General features: G+C 37.3%; 1 protein-coding gene across 1 annotated transcript in view; it reads left to right on the top strand.

The window, feature by feature from the left end:
- LOC117982341 (uncharacterized) overlaps positions 1–21,659 on the top strand; it is a 41,957-nt gene extending 20,298 nt beyond the window's left edge. The window contains exons 7-13 of the mRNA XM_034968696.2: positions 2,308–2,944; positions 4,169–4,328; positions 10,866–10,967; positions 11,971–12,108; positions 12,615–12,698; positions 18,172–18,328; positions 19,091–21,659. Coding sequence (XP_034824587.2) covers positions 2,308–2,944; positions 4,169–4,328; positions 10,866–10,967; positions 11,971–12,108; positions 12,615–12,698; positions 18,172–18,328; positions 19,091–19,187 — 1,375 coding nt within the window. The 3' untranslated portion in view covers positions 19,188–21,659. The remainder of the gene's footprint in view (positions 1–2,307; positions 2,945–4,168; positions 4,329–10,865; positions 10,968–11,970; positions 12,109–12,614; positions 12,699–18,171; positions 18,329–19,090) is intronic.
- The last annotated feature ends 1,673 nt before the right edge of the window (positions 21,660–23,332 follow it).

The following is a 23,332-nucleotide window of genomic DNA, read 5'->3' as shown; positions in this document are numbered from 1 at the left end:
GACTTCACACACCTTGAGAGTATTATGGAGATTTCTTAAGCATGCTGGTTTCCTCACGATGTTTTCCTTCACCGTTAAAGCAAGTCATATTTCATTGCTTAAAGTACACACAGCTCCGAAAAGTTGCGTGCCCGGGATCAAACCCCCGGGCCCAGACACAGTTGCAGTCTCCATTTCACTCTCATATTCCGATGGGATGGTCCTTCTAAGGTACGACTGACGACTTTGGTTTGTAGTTGACCACATGACCAGTTCTATTTACTTTTGACTTGAGTAAGGAACACTGTCTAGCAACGTGTGACGCTGTTTAAAAACCATAAATATGCGAAGATGAACCGGAATTACCGCTATTATTATATTTTCACCATACTCTATTCAACGTATTGGGCAATCTGAAATAGCTTTAAAGTAAACTCTGCAATAATAATACTTAATACTTACTTGTTTTACATTTTTCTCTCATTTATTCTGCATAAATAAATAGATAGGCTCCGCTTAAAAACTATTATTGTCGATTCTATAAAATTAATTTGTAATTAATTATTTATGAGTCTTTTTTTGTATTTTTGCGTAGAAATCATAATATAGGTAGATTTACTAACTACCTAGTAGGTATAGAGTACAGTTTAGAGTAAAGAAGATGATGTTTCATTCCAGATGGATGTATTTCGAGCAGCGCGAGGACAATAAGCAAGTGGAAGAAATGGAGAACGTAAATAAGGACGTTTAGTGACTTTTAAATATAACCTAAAACTAATTTACAGTGACTAAAAATGGATTAAATAGTAAAACTTATGATTGTCTTTCATTTATATAGGTACCTATAGCTGTAAATTTTAATCCTAATATAATTGACATAATTAATATAATTGACTTTCACGCTTCGAAGCCTTTGTATATTGCTGTACTAGATTTAATCCCGCGAATTTGTCCGCGTGGACTACACAAATTTTAAAACCCTATTTTACACCCTTAGGGACATCTTTAACTATGAGATTTTAACATACGAGAATGAGCTTAATAAAATATGTCATAGGTACTGCTAATTGCAAAAATATTAACTACAAAACTTCTTTATAGACACTTCAAAACTGACAGACTTTCATTACAAACTTCAAACCCCTATTTTACCCCTTTAGGGGTTGAATTTTGAAAAATCCTTTCTTAGCGGATGCCTAGCGGATGTCATAATAGCTATCTGCAAGCCGAATTTCAGCGCGATCCGTCCAGTAGTTTGAGCTGTGCGTTGATAAATCAGTCAGTCAGTCAGTCAGTCAGTCACCTTTTCCTTTTATATATATACTAGCTTATGCTCGCGACTTCGTCCGCGTGGACTACACAAATTTCAAACCCCTATTTCACCCCCGTAGGGGTTGAATTTTCAAAAATCCTTTCTTAGCGGATGCCTACGTCATAATAGCTATGTGCATGCCAAATTTCAGCCCGATCCGTCCAGTAGTTTAAGCTGTGCGTTGATAGATCAGTCAGTCAGTCAGTCAGTCAGTCAGTCAGTCAGTCACCTTTTCTTTTTATATAATTTAGATATTATATAGATTGCAGCGATTAGTTTTCAAGTAGGTATCCATACCGGTGGTTAACCTAATACCTGTATTGTTTAATAATAGTCCGTGGGTTTATTTTCCACTAGATGATGCCCGCGACTTCGTTCGCGTGGATTTAAGTTTTTAAAAATCCCGTGGGAACTCTTTAATTTTCCGGGATCAAAAGTAGCCTATGTCCTTCCCCGGGATGCAAGCTATCTCTATACCAAATTTCATCAAAATCGGTTAAACGGATGGGCCGTGAAAAGCTAGCAGACAGACAGACAGACAGACGGACAGACAGACAGACAGACACACTTGCGCATTTATAATATTAAGTATGGATTTGCAATAGGTGTTTGCAGATACTTCTAACTCTGCTATATGACAATAAAAAGGATGTTTGCGGACAATCGACTGCTAGATACCCGTATGTATTGACGCCGACTTAGTTTCGCGACTTATCTTAGTCAGTCGTTGCGTCCGTGACACTTAAAAACATGCTTTGAATAATAAAATAATAATTATTGTTTATAGCGATAATATTATGTGTTAAACGTGATTAATAAATAATAAAGAAAATTTCCATCAAAACAAAAATGGATCGTGAAAACTTAAAAGATTCCGCGGGAAATGCTGAAGAGCAACAACCCTTAAAGATTCAATCCAAAATTGTTATAAAAAATATGACCTGTTGGGAAAAATTTCAATATGTGAGATCTAACATAACAGTCGAGCCCGTTGTAGGCTTCTTTGTCTTTCCCAGTATTCTCTCTATGCTGGCAACACAGAATTTAAATTTGGATAAAGCGTGCAGAGTTAATCTCCAATTCGGCGAGGCCGTGTGCAACAACTTGAGATTAAGAAAGCGGGATAACTTAACTTTAGAAGAGGATGAAGTACAGAAGTTGGTAGCATCAGTGCAAGCTTGGAAAAGCGTAATCCTTACGATAGTTCCTACAATCTTAATGCTGTTTATCGGAGCTTGGAGTGATAAAACCGGGAGGCGGAAAATCTGCATGCTAATGCCGATCTTTGGGGACTTTATGGCTTGTGTGCTTAACATGATTAACACGTATTTTTTCTATGAAGTCCCAGTAGAGATGACTGGTTTTATGGAGGTCATATTCCCATCGCTAACTGGCAGTTGGTACACACTATTACTAGGTTGTTTTAGCTACTTGAGTGATATTACTTCGAAGGAAACGAGGACGTTTAGGATAGGAATATTGAGTCTGTGTATGACAGTAGGTTTTCCCATTGCCATGGGTTTAAGTGGGGTGCTGTTGAGGTATACAGGGTACTACGGGGTGTTCTCGGTATCAGCTCTGTTCCAGTTCCTGAACTTCTGTTACGTGACATTTGCCATCAAGGATCATACGTGGTTGGACTGCAAGGAAAAGGTTTGTTCTGATTTTTAATAATAATCATAAAGCACTCGATTTTTCCGGGTTCACTACTCAACTGCGGTTCCGTACCTCAAAAGGAAAAACGGAACCCTTATAGGATCACTTTGTTGTCTGTCTGACACGCGACTTCGTTCGCGTGGACTGCACGAATTTCAAACCCCTATATCACCCCCTTAGGAGTTGAATTTTCAAAAATCCTTTCTTAGTGGATGCCTACGTCATAATAGCTATCTGCGTGCCAAATTTCAGCCCGATCCGTCCAGTAGTTTGAGCTGTGCGTTGATAGATCAGTCAGTCAGTCAATCTTTTTATATATAGAAAAGAAGCAGAAGAATATTTTTTTTGAATGAGAACTACCTTATCCAAAGAAAATGTTTAAAGAAAAGGTGCTGTTCTTGTTTATTATGTCATCAGACGCAGATAACAGTAATTGAGATAACAATATGAATTAGTATAATGAGTGTTTATGCATTTCTAATACAATTACTATAATATGACTAACTGCCGTACTCAGAGTCGCTTAATCGTTACTTAAGTGTAGTTAAATTGGGACAGAGATATCTCTCAGATAAATCTGTCTCGTTTTAACTCAATCTTAAGTAACAATTAGCGACTCTGAGTGCGGTGGTAAGGTACACAGAATGGAATAAAGCCCAATCTTATTGATAACTAATTAAACTCAGTTTTATTTAGGGTAGGATGGGGCTTAAAGGTCCACGGGTAAAAAGGTCCAGCATAAGTATCTAAAACCGGCCAAGTGCGAGTCAGACTCGCGCACCGAGGGTTCCGTTCGTGCATACAGTCGTATTTTTCGACAAGTAAGTAAGATAACTATATCAAGTAGGGTATCATATTATGAAAGGGCTTCACCTATTGGCATTTCTTAAACAGAAATTTATTTATTTTTTTGCATCATAGTTTTTGAATTATCGTGCAAAATGTCGAAAAAATACGACTGTAGTACGGAACCCCCGTTGCGCGAGCCTGACTCGCACTGGGCCGGTTTTTTAAATACAATATCAAAAAATAATACGGAACCGGCACGATTGAATCCCAGAGAGGCACAGGGGTGGTATTATTTTAAACTTGCTGTAAACGATTTTGTTTGAAGGTTTGAATTAGGCCGGCTTCGTAATTCTTGATATTCCATAGAGTGTAGGTAAACAGTAAACACTATAATATCATAAATATTTAGTACCTATTTCCCAACAATTTCAGAAAAAGAAGAAAAGATGCATTGGATTTTTGATGGAATTCTTTGACTTCCGGAGTCTCAAGGACACATTTCATATCGCGTTCAAGAAGGGCGCCAACAACCGCCGACTAAGGATATGTCTCATCATGACTGTGGTGTGCTTGAGCTTTGGACCCCTGTGGGGTATGTATTCATGATTTTCAAGAAATACCCCTACCATTATTAGAGATTATTATATTTAGAGCCTCAATAGCTCAACCGATAAAGGAGTGGACTGAAAACCGAAAGGTCGACGGTTCAAACTCCACCCGTTGCACTATTGTCGTACCTACTCCTAGCACAAGCCTGACGCTTAATTAGAGAGGAAAGGGGAATATTAGTCATTTAACATGGCTAATATTCTTTAAAAAAAATATTGATGTTTTGTATACAAGCAGGCGTTACTTTGCGGAAATATATAATATCTATAGGTAAGGAACCAAAAGCTCAATAGGGTCTTGGACTGTATTAATAAGAAAATTAAAAAAAACCGATTTCCAAAAACACCAAAATGTAAAAAATAACTTTTGTTTCTACACGTGAATTTATGTTGAAGTCGGGCGAGCTTCACGTTTTGATTTCTAGTTTATTTTATTATGCTCGCCCTACTTTATATTTACAGCTGATAAAGAGCCTATCTTCCAAATTTCAAGATAGCAATAAGATTTTTATTATTTACAGCGAGTAACCTAAATGCCGATTTTTACGTCGCTTACTTCAAAAACATAAGACTTTCATATACTTAATCTTCTAACCCCCATTTCACCACCTTAGGTGAGGATTTTCGTAATTACCTTTTTTATCTTACCCTTGCCCCCCGAAAAAAACCTACAATTTAAATTTAAAGTTAAAAATAACAATAATTAAAACTTTCCTATACAAAATTTATCTATTTCACATACGCATGTGCAAAATTATGCACGTTTCCATAGTAAATTTCCTCATACAAATAAGTGAACGAAAGCCGGTGCACAGATGGATGGAATCTGGGTTAAGTGGATGAAAACCGGTGAAATCAGCATTTTCAGCATTTTAAATAGATAAAAAATAAAGCATTATACTTTTTAGGGTTCCGTACCTCAAAAGGAAAAACGGAACCCTTATAGGATCACTTTGTTGTCTGTCTGTCTGTTTGTCAAGAAACCTACAGGTTACTTCCCGTTGACCTAGAATCATGAAATTTGGCAGGTAGGTAGGTCTTATAGCTGACATTTGGGGGAAAATCTGAAAACCGTGAATTTAGGGTTGCATCACACAAAAAAAATTAAATTGTGGTCATAAACTAATAATTAGTATTTTCAATTTTCTAAGTAAGATAACTATATCAAGTGGGGTATCGTATGAATATCAGGTCTTCACCTGTGATTTTTTAAACAGATTTTTATTTATTTTTATGTATCATGGTTTTTGAATTATCCTGCAAAATGTCGAAAAAATACGACTGTAGTACGGAACCCTCATTGCGCGAGCCTGACTCGCACTTAGCCGGTTTTTTTATTTAATCTCAATTTTTATAAAAAATATTATATGAAAAGTATGTATATTTTAACAATTTATCGTTTTAAGATATTACAAGAACATAATTTATATTGCCACCCTGTTAAACTTTGCTTCTCCACTAATTGGACGGAATCCGGAATTCCCATACTCTATACCAGTTTAACGACAATTTAGTCTACACTCTACAGGACTCAAAAGTCAAAAGTGCAACGACCGAGAAGCGACGAAGCGAGTGTTTGATAAAATAACATAATATTGTAGGATTTTTATTAGGAATATTATAAGTATAGATTATGTTGTTTTGCTAAAACGATATAATTTTTAGGGTTCTGTACCTCAAAAGAAAATAAAAACCGGCCAAGTGCGTGGCGGGCCACGCGCAGTGTAGGGTTCCGTAGTCACAATCCTCGAAAAACAGATATAACTCCTTAACCTGTGAACCCTATTTTGCCATGATAGTTTTCCTTTAAAACTGATTATATATACTACTGCTGTGAATTTTTTTACGTTCCTATATTATATGTACCTACTAACATTTGGCTGAAAAGGGGGGGCGGGACACTTGACTCTAATAAAAATTAGCACTTTAACCCATCATATTTTACAAACGGATCTAGAAATCGAAAAATGATGTTCCCACACCCACAGTATTTTTATAAAAGACCTATTCAACGATACCTACCCCACACTATGGGATAGACGAGAAAAAAAAATCATCCCCACTTTACATGTAGGGGAGCTACACTAAAAAAATATTTATCATAATTTTATTTCACCACTTTGTCGGCGTGATAAAATTTACACCCCCAAATTACAGATTCCTAGCACTAATAGTCTCTGAGATTAATCGAGGACGGACGGACGGAAGGACAGACGGACAGACGGATGGACATGGTGAAACTATAAGGGTTCCTAGTTTACTACGGAACCCTAAAAAGGGACTCTTGCAGGATTACTTTCTTGCCTGTCTGTCTGTCCGTCGTGGCTGTCAAGAAAACCTATAGGGTACTTCCCGTTAATCATGAAATTCATGAATAGCACAAGTAAAGGAATAAATCTGTAAACCGTGAATTTGTGGCTACATCATGCAGGTTTCCTTACGATGTTTTCCTTCACCGGTATAGCATAACTCCGAAAAGTTAGAGGTTGAAAAGTTGCCCGGCATCGTACCCACGACCTCCCGAAAAGAAATCGGACATCTTAACCACTAGGATATCACCGCTTCAAATGTGTGTAATGTGTATTACAGTTTTACGATGTGTGTTCAGTGTTCCTACTTATGTATTAGTGATTGTATTAATAGTTTTATACACAATGTATTCTTGACATTATTAGATAGGTTTAGGAAAGTAAATACCTGTTACTTAGTTTTGTCAAAACAAATATATGTAGATATCTATTGATAGGTTCACCTCAATCGGTGTAAACAGCGATAAAATTGTTATGATTGGTGCATTTAGATATTATGTGTGGTGTAGATACATAATGTGATACGTAATACTACCCTTATTTACTACCCCTATTATAAATGCGAGAGTGTGTTTGTTTGTTGGTTTGTCCTTCAATCACGTCGCAACGGAGCGACGGATCGACGTGATTTTTGCATGACAACGAAGTGATCTTATAAGGGTTCCTTTTTCCTTTTGAGGCACGGAACCCTAAAAAGGAACCCTTATAGGATCACAGTCAAAGTAAAGTCTATTTTTCTTATATTTTTAGGGTTCGGTACCTCAAAAGGAAAAACGGATCCCTTATAGGCTCACTTTGTTGTCTGTCTGTCTGTCGGTCTGTCAAGAAACCTACAGGGTACTTTCAGTTGAGCTAGAATCAAGAAATTTGGCAGGTAGGTAGGTCTTATAGCTGACATTCGGGGATAAATCTAAAAACTGTGAATTTGTGGTTACATCACACAAATAAAAATTAAATTGTAGTCATGAACTAATAATTAGTATTTTCAATTTTGAAGTAAGATAACTATATCAAGTGGGGTATCATATGAAAGGTCTTCTTCTGTACATTCTAAAATAGATTTTTATTTATTTTTATGCATCATAGTTATTAGTCATTATAGTTGCAAATTATCGTGCAATATGTTGAAAAAATATGACTGTAGTACGGAACCCTCGTTGTGCGAGCCTGACTCGCCCTTGGCCGGTTTTTTCGGGATAGTATTAGAAATCACTTCATGCATTGCCAGACACCTAGTGTCGTGGCAACCCCCTGCCAGACGCCCTTAAAGTTCAATAAGGTCTAGCACGCGCTGGCTCTCAGTCCATAAATAGAATCCTACTTGTGTAGATTATGTTGCACTCAGGAAAATGCAGGTAATAAAAGTTAATTAATTAATGGATGTATTGTACTCGTACATACAATCTACGTACCTGACATAATAACCTGTTTAATATTTTACTGCCTTGTTTTTGCACGCGTGTATGCATTTTGTATTATATATCATTTTAACTAATAGCGCTGTGATATATTGCTTTGTAGGCTAAGAGATGGCGATGCATTTCTCTTCTGTTCACAAAACAGTCGATTTTATTTAAGTTTATCATCTGGGTTTTGAAAACTTGAAGATATGCTAGGGATAGGTCGAAGGTTTGGCCTATGAATAGTTTATTAATAATCATAGTCTCTTGGCATTCCCAAATATTGCCTAGATCAACCGCATAAAAATTGAAAATCAAACGAACTTGGAACTTCTTCGACGCGATTTGGTTTATATGTTGTAGTTGCGTCACACGCTTCAGCCTAGCACACGGATTTTTAGGTATTTTTTACTTTAAAAATGGCAGCCCTGCCTACCAGCTTTCAACCCCCACTACCCCTATCCCTACCTATATAATAATATCTTTATGGATTAACTAGATTGCGACGTAGCTAGAGGTTAGAACCAAGAATTTTGTTTAAAAAATAAATTAAAAATATTTTTATTTATATATTAATATTATAAATATTTTTGCTTCGGTCTTTAACTGACAAAAATAAAACTGTTGCATAACGAAGTAGACCTTTAAAAAAATTAAACGTCATTTTGATGCTTTTCCAATGTTCATTCGAGAAACATTTAGTGTCATCAGCTCCTAGCCTACACGGAACATTTTGCGCTGTAACTCCATTACTGTCAGCTCAATTCAGTAATTGACGCTCCTCGAAACACTCTCATGGATTGAAATGAATGAAAACGGACAGCGCCAGCCTTCACTGCGTTTTATACGCATTTTATACCTACTTACGTGCAACTGGTTTCAGGTTTTAATGGGATTTTAAAAGGACCCGTCTCTCTCTGAGAGAGAGAGAGAGAGACGGAGCCTGTTCCGAATCTGTGCACGCCACTGAGAGTGACACACGCACACACACGGATAGATTTTGAATCCAGAGTAGGCATTAGTTAGGTAGGAGTATGTTTACTGGTGAGTCAAGATGAAAAAAACAACATTGAGCTATTACAACTAGAGTAAGCAGTAAATTTATGCCTCTATGGAGTGTACGCCACTGCTCTCTCTGCATCGTATTCTTCATTGCTGAGTTTCTCTACGTGGTCAAATCAGAAATAAGGAGATCCGTAGGAGAACTAGAGTAACCGACATAGCTCAACGGGTTGCGAAGCTGAAGTAGCAATGGACAGGGCGCATAGTTCGTAAAACCGATAGACGTTGGGGTCCCAAGGTGCTGGAATGGCGACCTCGCACCTAGTTGTAAGACCTCCCACTAGGTGGACGGACGACATCAGACGAGTCGCAGGGATCCGCTGGCTTCAGGCGGCGCAAGACCGTGGCGTGTGGAAGTCGCTACACGCTACCTGTTTCCAGCAGTGGATGTCTATCAGTTGATGATGATGATGATGATATAACTATACCATTTCTATCACGTTATTTAGATTTCTGTGGAGAGTACTTTAAAAAAAAAATAGAATATTAGCCAATAGCCATGTTAAATGACTAATATTCCCCTTTGCTCTCCAACTAAGCGCAAAGCTTGTGCTAGGAGTAGGTACGACAATAGTGCAACGGGCGGGGTTTGAACCGTCGACCTTTCGGTTTTCAGTCCACTTCTTTAGCAGTTGAGCTATTGGGGCTCTGTACTCATCAAATATACAACACACAAAAAATCCAATCTATCCCCTATGAATTTTGTACGTGATTTTCATTTGATGTTCATTTTAAATTGCATGGCGATATAAAACATTTAGTCCCATCACTGTGGAACAAATATGATACTGGGAGAGCACTTCGCAGATTTCGCCCGTTTTGATGATTTTTAAGGCGAATTCTCACCGGCATTTTCGTTGATTGTTTTTTAACATTTTTTAGGGTTCCGTACCTCAAAAGGAAAAACGGAACCCTTATAGGATCACTTTGTTGTCTGTCTGTCGGTCTGTCAAGAAACCTACAGAGTATTTCCCGTTCATCTAGAATCATGAAATTTGGAAGGTAGGAAAAATCTGAAATCCGTGAATTTGCACAAAAAAATTTAAATTGTATTCATAAACTAATAATTAGTATTTTCAATTTTCGAAGTAAGATAACTACCTATATCAAGTGGGGTATCATATGAAAGGACTTCACATGTGCATTCTAAAACTGAGTTTTATTTATTTTTACGCATCATAGTTTTTTAATTATCGTGCAAAATGTCGCAAAAATACGACTGAATTACGGAACCCTCGTTGCGCGAGCCTGACTCGCACTTGGCCGGTTTTTTTATTCAATCCGAATCAGACCTTTACTGCGATCTATCCTATTGCAAATAAGACATCTGACTGACGCTAGAGGTCAACGACGTTGCATAAGTAGGCAACTCGGAGTCAATGCCGCGTGGTATGTGGGGCATTGACCCGAGTTTTGCACGCTATACATTGCGGGTTTGAAAAATACTAAATCACTAAAACTACAAAATGAGGCAAATGGTTATTGGTTATTGGTATTGGATTGTGTTTAGGTAGTATATCCGTAACGCTAAGTTTTTGCTAGCGTCTTGGTTACGCCCTGTTTACAACGATTAAATTGATGATTTTGACTTGTCGAATTTTGCCCAGTTACCCAGTTATTTACTCGTGGTATCTACAGTCGTCGTATTATGTCGTGTAACCACAATAATATAAGCCTACAATCATTAATTTAAATAATTGTGTAAAGTACTGTGAGTATCCGCCTTAATGGACTTTTTAAACTTTTTCAGGTGAACTGAGTGTAATGTATATTTTTGCGCGATATCGTTTCAACTGGGACGAGGTGAAGTACAGTATATTTTCTACATACAATCTCGTCGCGCATGCTCTAGGTGGGTCCAATTTTTATATATTTTAGAGCTGGCGCGCACCACGGTAAATATCCGTGCGTTTTTCCCCCCGCAAAATCTGTGAACTACATAGAACCGCATGCACTGCGAAATGAATGTCGCAGCGGATTTTCATACATTTTAATCCAAATTTATGGATTTTAAAACGCACCGCAACTCGCCGCACCGTGGTGCGCGCTAGCTTTGGGTTCCGTATCAACGTATAATAGGAAAAGCTGACTGACTGACTGTCTGATCTATCAACGCACAGCTCTACGGACTGGACGGATCGGGTTGAAATTTGGCATGCAGATACCTATTATGACTTAGACATACGCTAAGGAGGTTTGAGATTTGTGTAGTCCATGCGGACGAAGTCGCGGGAATAAACTAGTCTTCAGAGAAAAAAGGCACCCTTCGGGATTACTTCGTTGTCTGTCTATCTGTCATAGGTATTCCACGAGTAATTTAGTACTTATAGAACGATTCAAACTTTTTTTTTTGTTCTTCTGGCTTTACACCGATTCAAACTTAAATGCGTCTGCGTGAAGCTAGATTTGCGATCTTGCGCATGGTACACTCGAGAACTAAATCACTTGACACGTTTAACAAAAAATTAACAAACAATAACTATAACGAAACAAAGTAACTTCTCGACTCGACTATACAAACAGACAAGACACGTATAGTGAGAGAGAGACGGCGGAACTGGCGGGAATGTAAGAGCGAGACGTGCGCTGTTACCCTCCCCGCTACCTCGGGCGACCTCGGACTCCCAAAATGTGTGTTCTGCGCAACGTCGTGCGCAAACTTCAGGGGCGCAATTACGATTGAATCGTACTGTAATTTACGGTAATTTAGTTCCACGAGTTTTCCGCAATATGGCGAGGTGGCTTTAAGAGAACTTATCGACGGATTACGGATAGATTGGTTCATTATTTTTAATTTCAGATGAAAGCCGTCATAATATTAGTAGGTAGGTACATAATAATTTTTACTGTTTCAGGTACAGTGTTTTCGATAAGCGTGTTCAGTAAGAAATTGAGAGTAGATGACGCGGTACTGGGAATGATTTCCGCGACCAGCAAGATTGCTGGTTCCGTCCTGTTAGCGTTTGCGAGAACTAACGCTGAAGTTTATTTGGGTAAGAACTCATCAGGCAGCAAACAAGCTGACTTACTACTCGTAAACCAGCTTCATTGCAATTACAATAAGCCCTTATAGAAATAAAATAAAAATAAAAATATTTTTTATTCAATTGAACTTATACAAGTATTTTTAAATCGTCAGATGCACTGGTTCGGAATGCCTTTTCTACCGAGAAAAACTAGCATGAAACTCGGCGGTTGCACTTTTCAAAGATTTGATATACAATATTATGCCTATGTATAAGAAAAGTATTTGCAGTCTTGCGCGTTGCTGGAACGAGCTGCAGGTCAAATCTACGCTCTTTTATCATTTAGATAACCTTCAATTTTGTAATATGCTTTTTTTAGGAGCATACTTTTAATAGATTTTTTAAAAACTGCCACACCTCTTCCAGGCTAGGCCGCTTCCATCTTAGACTGCATCATCACTTAGCACCAGGTGAAATTGCAGTCAAGTGCTAACTTGCATCTGAATTTAAAAGAAAACCATTTTGTTTTGCAGTACCAATCGTGCAGATATTAGACGGCACAATGACAATAGCGCTGCGATCCATCGCCTCCAAGCTAGTTTCTCACCAAGAATTAGGTATGTTTCTTCTTCTTCTTCTTCTTCGTTGTAGCACTATTGGCAAAGCGGTCGTGGTCATCACGAAGCAACGTCTTTGAGGGAAGATGTTATACGCCTCACGAGCATTCGCCACTTTTCCGTGTTGGCCTGGTACACTCGTGCAAAGGCCCGCCCACAGCAGACTTAATTTGGTCGGTCTATCGCATGGGCGACCTTCCTCGCCCTCTGGTGCCCTCCACCTTGCCCTGCACAACAAGTCGCTCGATGCAGTCACTTTCACGCTGGGAGACGTGTCCGGAGAATTTTAATATGCGACTATTATACATATATACTCTTGGAGTATAGAGACGTTGGTACGAAATTCGGTCCATGAGACTCCTAGAATTCACCAGCACCACATCTCCAGAGCATCAATCTTCTTCTTCTCGACCAGTCACAAAGTCCACGTCTCCGCAGCGTATAAAAATATGGAGAAAACAAGTGTTTGAACGAACCATATTTTATTCAGCTCGTCCATCGCAGTTCTTGCTATCGCCATACGTCGTTTTACTTCTTCTACGCAACTTCTATTGTTCGAAATTAAAGCTACCTGTGTTAGTGTTGTTGAAGAGTATGATGCGCAGGCTTGCTCGCGTGTCATCGCAGAAGAGACAAAATAAAGTCTTGGATTTCCAACGATGCCTCTTTATTTCATTATAAAATAAATAGTAAGTCATCAGCGTCACATTTAAATTACGATGCAATTAGATTTAACATTTAAGATAAAAAGAAATCAATTTATATTTATGGGACGAACACAATCGAAGGTTATAATTAAAGGAATGACAGGACAGATGTCAATGTCAAGTTAACATGTCAAAGATCATAAAGTCGATGTAGATCATAGACAATTTCAACACTCCTCCTTATGGTCTACATCGGATAAAGCAAGGGCTATAATTATTTGTACATAATATACTGAGACAATATACATACAAGACACATATATATTGAATTGCGAACCCTTATTCTTAAAAACAACTAGTTTACACTTATTACATTCAATTGACACTACACAATAGCTTTGTTAACACATCTGCTACCATCTTGGCTGTTGGTTAAGCATTTTACACTCATTAAACCGTTTTGTACAAAATCTTTAACAAAATGGTAGCGCAAATTTATATGTTTTGTTCTTTCGTGTGACTATTATTTTACTAGTAACAATTTCTGAGCAGTTTGGTTGTTATTGTATACTTCAAAATTAGTTTTGTCAACAAGTTCTCACAAGAAACTCCTAACAAAACAGATATCTTTGCATACATTACTTATGGCTATATATTCCGCCTCAGTGCTGGATAAAGCCACACAACATTGTTTTCTAGACTCCCAGCTAACTGCATTGTTACCTATCTTAACAACAAAGCCTGTAGGTAAGTATATAATTTCCTATAACACCTATCATTTGCCAAGTCAGCATCTGTATAAACAGTTATATTAAAAACAATCACTTTTACAGAAACAAAGTCTTAAATTGATAGTACCAACCAAGTATTGCAGAACTCGTTAAGCAGCTATCCAATGACTTTTATCAAAAGTAGTTAAATACTGGCTAAGCTGACTACAGCTCAAGGCTATATCAGGCCTTGTGCATACCGACAAATACATTAAACAGCCTATAAGTTGCCTGAACTGATATACATTATCATTTAAAGGTTCACTATTTGTCCTTTTGAGTTAACTATTACAATCATAGGTGTAGAAACATTGCTTAGTCTTAACATATAAAAACGTTTAAGTAACCTTTCAATATAACATTATAACAATATAAGTATATTTCAGATTGATCCAAGGTCAAAACATTCTTATTTCTAATCACATGTACCTATACTTAAACAATTTGTTAATGAACTAAGATGCTTGACACTGAAATTTGTACTTAATAAGCTAAACAAGTCCTGTGTATCACATGTTGAGAAAATATAAAAATCGTCAACGTAGAGAGCAATGATAGTGAGGTCCCTATTATTCCTTTTCACATACACACAGGGCTCACACTTGCTTTGGACAAATCCATTCTTCAACAACAAGCTTTTCACTTTCAGATTCCACATGCGACTTGCTTGCTTAAGTCCATATATACTCTTGAATAGCATACAGCATACATACATACATTTCTCCAATTTACAAACAAAACCTTGCGGTTGTTTATGTAAAACCTTCAATTAGATCGTCATTCAAAAATCCGTCACGTCCACATTATGTTCCATAGACATATCTAATTATTGATATGTCAAGGAAAACAAAATACGCTTGGTCAAATGACGCACCACGGGTGAAACAATATCAGAGTAGCCTAAACATTTCCTCTGCATAAAGTCGCAAGCCAAAGCGAGCTTTAAATTTATCGGAATTACCCAATGTGTCATACTTTAAATTCATACTTAATATCCACTTACACTTCACAACATTAGCATCAGCAGGTCAATGCACTAGCTTCCAAACCTTAATATCCATAAGTGACTCATAGTCTACCTTCATAGCTCACTTAGAGGAATTTGATGATGCTACTGCCTCTTCATATGTTTGTGGCTTTTTCAAGTAAAGAGCTGGTGTACATACCTATTTCATAATCGCCATATCGTATCGGCGGTTTACCACGTGTACTGCGCATGGGGCGGCTGCGGACGGTCACAGACAGCTCTGTACGAGTCGCGCCTTCCCCTCCAACTACTACCTCCCTTGCAAGTCACCGGCTGCATCTCCGGTTCCTCAGCAGAAGACTCAGCATCAGCAGAGGTGTTTACCTCGCTGTAATTGCAGCAGTCATCGCCAGACTCAACATCTGTAAATTCATTAAAAATCATGAATTATTTATACCTATATAGACTACACTAGAATCCTAACAAGATTGACTAGAATTTAACATATTACTATTATTACAGGTACTACTATTATTCAATTCTTCATTATTTTGAATATTATCACAATTTAATTCACTATTATATTCATTAAATATAAAGAACTATCATTAATATTTAAAATTAATCCATTTTTAAATCAAGGCATTTAAAATCCTTATAAAATATGTCAGCAATAAAATGCACATTCCTTGACAAAATAACCTTCATTTAATTAGATGGGTCTATAAGTTGGTAACCTTTTATGAATTCTGAATAACCAACATACACAGCTTTACCTTAGCGTTCAATTTACTAATACGAGTAGCCTCAGGAATTAATGAATAGGCAATGCATGTAAAAATAAAGGTGTCCAAGACAAACAGTGTGTCAGGACCAAACCTCCTCACGCACCGGTCCTGCTAACGAGCATTGGGGCTTCTATTTGTCAAACAAATAGCCATCACACAGCTTCACCCCAGCGGTTACAGAGACCTACCTAAATATTATGTTTCATTAAAGAGCTCTAAAACACCACTCTGAGCACAATACGGTACTGTCAGCTGATGAGGTATTCCTTTTTCTAGGAAACATTTAAAACTGTCACTACAGCACTCACCAGTCATCACCATCATTATCAAAAACGCAGGCATCTAATATGCAAGCCAGTCTGCTTTTCTACATAATTCTTGAAATTGATAAAACAGACTTTAATAAATGTTCAAAACTTTTATGAGAAATATCATCAGTAAGGGTTAATAAATACTTTGCACATACCCAGCTAGAGTCTTTCATAGGGCCGCATACGTCACTGTGTACCAGTTCCAAGGGCCGGCTTGCACGTCTCACAGATCCTTTTGGGTAAGCCCTGGCCACAGGCTTTCCCTCTAGGTAGGCAACACACTTGGTAAAGTCTTCCTTGTCAACCTGAAATGAGACGCTACGTGCTGCACACTTCCCAAGTGTACACTTACCTTTAAGACAAAAACACCCTAATCTTCTATGCCACAATTTAGCAACAATACTATTATATGACTCAGCTTTTGCAATCTGTGCTTCCTGCACTTGATGTAGGACAGCCATCGATTGCTCTTTTGCAGAAATATCTTTTATTTTGTAAGCACCCTTACATAAATCAGCAGACATAATGGGCTTGCCTTTTATATTGCAGCTGTCATATATAAAAACACCCATTCACGCCAAAAACAAAACTAAAACCATGCCACTCTCGAATACTTACAGAACACAGACTTTCAAACAACAGCAGAACATACAAGATATTGCAAACTTTAAAAAAAAATATATCAACGCTTACATGCATATCTCAGATACCAGAGCTCTCTGATTTAGTTTCCTTAACCAGCACAGGTAAGCTTAATTTTATTAGATTTTAAACTAGTCAGAAGGCTAAAATTATTGCACATATGCGATAATGAATCACTGTCCACAATGAAGTCCGCACTTTGTGTAGCTGCCAAAAATGATGAAGCATATACAGTCTGTTCTTCTTTATTATTCTCTTTCTTCTGTCGCTTCAATTTCTAGCAAAGAGACTTCATGTGACCAGCCCTTCCGAACTCCTCCTGAATTCAGCGAGCACAAACTAGCTCTGAAGATAATGCATTAGTCATCGATGCTGTCTCCAAGGCTGATACAAGAGTGTTAAAATCCTGAGGGAGACCTGATAATAATATTTCAGCAATTTCTTTGTCTTCGATGACCTTACAGATGTCCGCAAGTTGTTGTACAAAGGGTATAACTTAACTGTTTCAATGTATCTGGTCATATTATCATATTGATTAAAGTCTACACTATGTAGTTGCTGAAGTAGACTCGTCTAAATAGACCTTTATCTTCAAAAACACATTGAACTTTATCCCAAGCTGCCTTTGCTGTATTCATTCCATACAAGGTCTAATAAAGTGGCTTAAGGCTTGATATTCTAGCAAGAGCCTTACAATCTTTAGTAGGTAGTGTCTTTCTCCATACATAAGACACAATCCAAAAGACCCTCTAGAATAAGTGAGTTTTTGATTCCAAATTTTTCAATGCTTACGTCGCCCATATTCGGCGCTGATTGACTAGACATCGCTTTAAATAATTAGTACTCACAATTCGTCCTTCTACGACTTTCTGGGCACGTTAACCTGTTGAAGAGTATGATGCGCAGGCTTGCTCGCGTGTCATCGCAGAAGAGACAAAATAAAGTCTTGGATTTCCAACGATGCCTCTTTATTTCATTATAAAATAAATAGTAAGTCATCAGCGTCACATTTAAATTACGATGCAATTAGATTTAACATTTAAGATAAAAAGAAATCAATTTATATTTATGGGACGAACACAATCGAAGGTTATAATTAAAGGAATGACAGGACAGATGTCAATGTCAAGTTAACATGTCAAAGATCATAAAGTCGATGTAGATCATAGACAATTTCAACAAGTGTTTCCTACCAATTATATCCCGGGTATCTTTAAAACAAGAGTGAATAGGCATCTTCTAGGTAAACGCGTCTCATCATAGGCCTCATCATTACTTTCCATCAGGTGTGATTTTGGTCAAGCGTTTGCCAATAATGAATTTAAAAAAAAAAACAAATTGATTTCAGGCAAAGTGTTTTCCCTCATCGGCCTAGCTGAGACAATGATGCCGCTGATGTTTGCGCCACTCTACGCCCGCGTCTACATACTGACGCTGCACACTCTGCCTGGAGCAGTATTTCTGCTTACCGCCGGAGCAACTATACCCTGCCTTGGCATATACATGTGAGTTTAAAGGGATCATAACCTAGTTCAGTGATCGTCTAGTCAAAGAGTAAGAATAGTATGTTACCAGAGGTTCAAAGAATCCATCTAGACAGAGCATGCTCTGTCTAGATGCTCGCTCGATTGCAATCGTGCGGTAAGGGAGCGACCTCAAACAGCACCAGTAGTTCCGGGACCTATACAGCAGAGTCATTGTGGTCGTAATTTACCACGAGATCAATGTAAGTATTTAATCGCATAAAACGCACATAACTCCGAAAACTTAGAGGTGCGAGCCCGAAATCCAACCCTGCTCCATAATAATAATCTTCTGTATTTATAAAATCCCCTATCCATCCAGTAGTTTGAGCTGTGCGTTGATAGATCAGCCAGTCAGTCAGTTAGTTACCTTTTCTTTTTATATATATTCAAAGTGCTGATTGACTGACTGACTTATATTGTATCAACGCATAGCCTAAACCGCTGTCCTACAGACATGAGATTTTGAGGGTGTTTTCTTTGTAAAGAGTATAGGTATCCACTAAGAAAGGATTTTTCGAAATTCTACCCCTAAGTGGGTTAAATGGGGGATGGAATTTGATATGAAAGCCTGTCATTTTTGAAGTTATTTGCATGAAAATTGGTATTTGGGCTTTCGGTCACAAATGAAGAAATCCGTGTTTCAGGATTATTGCAAATTCGACCCCCACCTCGATCTTCTTAATTCCACCCGAGTGAAGCCGGAGCAGGTCAGCTAGTTTCTTCATAATTGTCTTTTCACAGATGGTTCTTCAGGCAGCACAAGGAAGACGCGCGGAAGAAAAAGCTCAACGTATCGTCCAATCCAACCGTGGCAACAGATTTTGACGGAGCAACATAAATCCCAACAATGTTTAAAGTATTATGCGGGACTTAAGCCGGGACCAAACTTTTTTTTCTCTTTCCATTAAAAATTAGTTATTTATTAAAATTAGCCCTTGACTGCAATCTGGTGGTAAGAGAGAATGATGAGTCATGCAGTCTAAGATGGAAGCGGGCTAACAGGCATGCGAGTAAATTTAGAAATCAAATAGGTAGTCCCTGCCGGGAATCGAACCTGGGACCTTCCTCTTGCAGGACTACAGCACTCACTACTGCGCCAGGTAGGTCGTCTTCAGACACAGACCATTTAGCGTTCGGTGTCTTCAGAGGTGTAAGGTCATACATATTATTATAGTAAATGATGTGATTTTGTCGATAGGTTTCTTAAACCTCTTGCTACATAATTTCAAAAGAAAATAGGTATCTCTGATGAAAAGGTAGACTATAAGACCCGTTGTCTAAATTTATAAAAGGAAAAGGTGACTCTGACTGACTGATCGATCAACGCGCTGTCAAACTACTGGACGGATCAGGCTGTGGCATGAAGATAGCTATTATGACGTAGGCACCCGCTAAGAAAGGATCTTTCGAAAATTCAACCTCTAAGGGGGTGAAATAGGAGTTTGAAATTTGTGTAGTCCACGCGGATGTATGTCGCGAACACAAGCTAGTTTTAATATTTATCAATTTTCTAAATATGAACGAAATTATGTTTTGAGTTTGATCTATGATTGTATCAAAATGCCAAAAGATTTAATTTTTAAATCCACCATTCCAATCCAATTCGCATTTCATAAATGTGCAATTTCATGCATCGAGCTGTGCCTATATAGTGATCAGTATATACTGTATACTGATCAATTATTTATTTGTGCTAAATGAATAAAATCTGTCAATTGAGAGCGAGCACTGTAATGCATCGATGTATGCGCGATGAATAATTTCTTCACTTTACTCTCGTGTAGTATTCATGCATTCAAATATTAGCGGTTTTGATGGAGATATAAATTGATGTCATGATAAAGCCTGTAGTACACACCGTAGCAGCGAAACAGCTGACGTTTCGCTATGACTTGTCAGTGGTATCACATGATGCGAAACAACAGCGAAACTGCCTGTTCTAAAGGCTAGTTTACACTTTGATTAGTGCAACTGCAGGTGTTTATCGATAGTGAGTGCGAGTCCTCAGTACTAGTTGTGTCCAATACCTACTGTTTAGCTTCTGCGCTTAGGAAAATTCAATTATTGTTGGGCGTCGAACAGTAAGTATGGACTTTTAGTACAGGCTTCTTTACTGCCAAACCCAGGAATTTTCATCATCATCATCATCATGATCAACCCATCACCGGCTCACTACAGAGCACGGGTCTCCTCTTAGAGTGAGAAGGGTTTGGCCCTAGTCTACCACGCTGGCCATGTGCGGATTGGTAGAATTTTCATGACTTTGCTTAATTGTAGAAGTGCAATTTTATATTTAGGGTCCTTACAATTATAAAGACATGTTTTAGATACTCCTGTACAAATTTATAGGTCGTATCTTCGGTCCACTTCGAAATTTTTCAAATTCAATCAAATTGTAAACTAGCATTAACACAGATATTTGACTACGACCATCTCTTCTTCTTTCCCTTGGTATTTCTCTTCTCAGGTCGCTAACACATTATCACGCGTGGAAAAGCCACGTGATTTTGCCAAAGTACTCATAGTCAAATCTTTGCGTTTAAACAGGCTGTTTCGCTTCTGTTACACAACAGACAAGTCATGGCGGAACTAGTCAACGTTTTCGCCGCTTTCGTTGTGTTGTGCGCAATTACAAGCAGAATTCCTTACGCGATCTGTTAGTTTTATACCAAGTATGCTGCGTTCCATGGCTCTTCGGAAAACTTTGAACTTGGACTTTTGAGAGTTCGTCAGAGACTAAACTATTATAAGGAAAACTAAAGTATACAGGCATGGATCGTCCTGGATAATGGAGAGTTTATGATTTAATAGATTTGACTCAAGTGAAGAGTTTTGCGAAGTGATCTCCTACTTTCGCAAAGAAAAATTGAGATTTTTATTTTTTATTGTAGATCGTTGTTGTTAAAAATTTGATTGTGATTTTTGGAATTATATTTATATTTTATTTTATTTGTAAGAATTTGATATTTCTGATAGATTTTGTTTATAATGTCTATATATTTTAATGTTTGATTTTAATTTTTTATTATAGATCGTTGTTGTTAAAATTTGATTGTGATTTTTGGAATTATATTTATATTTTATTTTATTTGTAAGAATTTGATATTCCTGATAGATTTTGTTTAATAATGTCTATATTTTAATGTTGTATGATTTTATTTTTTTATTGTAGACAGTTGTTAAAAATTTGATTGTGATTTTTGGAATTATATTTATATTTTATTTTATTTGTAAGAATTTGATATTCCTGATAAATTTTGTTTACAGTGTCTATATTTTAATGTTGTATGAAAATAAATATTACCAATAATTTGGTTTCATTTTAAACTTAAATATTTAAAATATTGTAGTTGATAGAAGTCGACAGTTTAAGGCCGCGGATTCACTCGTAACTTTTACTAACGAAAGTCGAAAGTAGTTTACATGAATAACTTACGACTTTGCTAATGTAAACACTGTTATACATTACCTCTATTACATTTACCTTAGTAAAAAAATTGCAAATCTAATTAAAAGTTATTTTATAAAACGTACAAATTAAGTGGACAGGCGGCAGAGCGTATTTCCGTAGCTCGATAAGTACCTCCGGCCATAGCCTCTCACCCTCTCATGTTTACAAGAGGGTTTCTTTTTCTAGAAATTCTTTTTAGTGAAAAGAGGAGTTAAATAATTTTTCGCCTTTTGCCTTTAGTTCATTATCATCATCGGTCTCCTCTCAAAATGCCATGTATACCAAGTGCAAATTGGCAGACTTCACACACCTTTGAGAATACTATGGAGAACTCTCAGGCATGTAGGTTTCCTCACGATGTTTTTCTTCATCAAAGTCATATTCAATATAGTTAATAAATTACTCTTTTTGATAGTCAGATGTTGAATTTGTAAGATATAGTGGTGATAATTATTACGCAAACTTAAAACTAAAGCTACGAGGGTTCCAAACGCGCCCAGGTCTGAGAAGAGCCCACAGCAAACTCAGCCGGGTATTCTTTTTATTATCACCACATTCATTATCAGCATCATTTTTATTATCAGCTCATTTCCAAGCTTGCTTATCATTTAAATAATCCTTTACAATATTTATTGTAATAGGATTTTTCAATGAGTTTACGTTTTATGAAAACTTTGAACTTGTTGAGAGACATCTCCAAAATGTCTTCTGGAAGCTTATTATAAAAACGTATGGAATTACGAGCAAATGAATTGCTAACTTTACTTAGCCTAGAGGCGGGCATTACAAGTTTATTTTTATTTCTAGTATTTACATTATGACATCGTTAAAGCAAATGATATTTAATTGCTTAAGACGCCAAAAAGTTAGAGGTGCGTGCCCGGGATCGAACCCCTAACTTCTCAAATATGAGACCGACGTCTTAGCCCCTAGGCTAAAAAAAAAAGCTTATTACAGTGCCTATATTCGCTTGGTTTTGACATTTTGGTTTAAGTTTAATTTTATGATTTGCCTGTATTTTATAAACAAATATTTAGTCACACTCAATAATCACAACTGTTAACTATATTTGTACGCCGCCATGGCTAATGTGCTGGACTGTTTCTTAGATTTAACATCTTATGTACCACATTATGCAAATAAATAATTATTCTATTATTATTCTATTCTATTCTATAGGCTACCACAGATTTCTATGCCAACCTTTGATAGGAGACGGCACTACAAGAAGAAGAATACCATACTAATTGAAGTCTTTAGACATTTCTCCAGAATTTCGTAATCAAGTCGATCCTTTCAGACAGGATTAATTTCAAAGACGAAGTAAATCAGTAGTAATGTGAAATGCGTGTTAATTAATACTCGCACGGAGTATGGAAAATGATTGCTTTGTGAGGAAGGGTTAGAAATAGGTCATTGACATAATTCAAGCTCCTTGATATTTTAGCGTTTAAACTATCGTGAGTGATTTCCATTATATTTATAATGTCTGTCCCGGCTTTACTCACGTGATTAGTCGACGTTATCCCGAC

Source organism: Maniola hyperantus, chromosome 5 (assembly GCF_902806685.2).
Source record: "Maniola hyperantus chromosome 5, iAphHyp1.2, whole genome shotgun sequence".
In the NCBI taxonomy this organism is placed as follows: Eukaryota; Metazoa; Arthropoda; class Insecta; order Lepidoptera; family Nymphalidae; genus Maniola; species Maniola hyperantus.
This window is presented reverse-complemented; position numbering and strand designations above follow the sequence as displayed.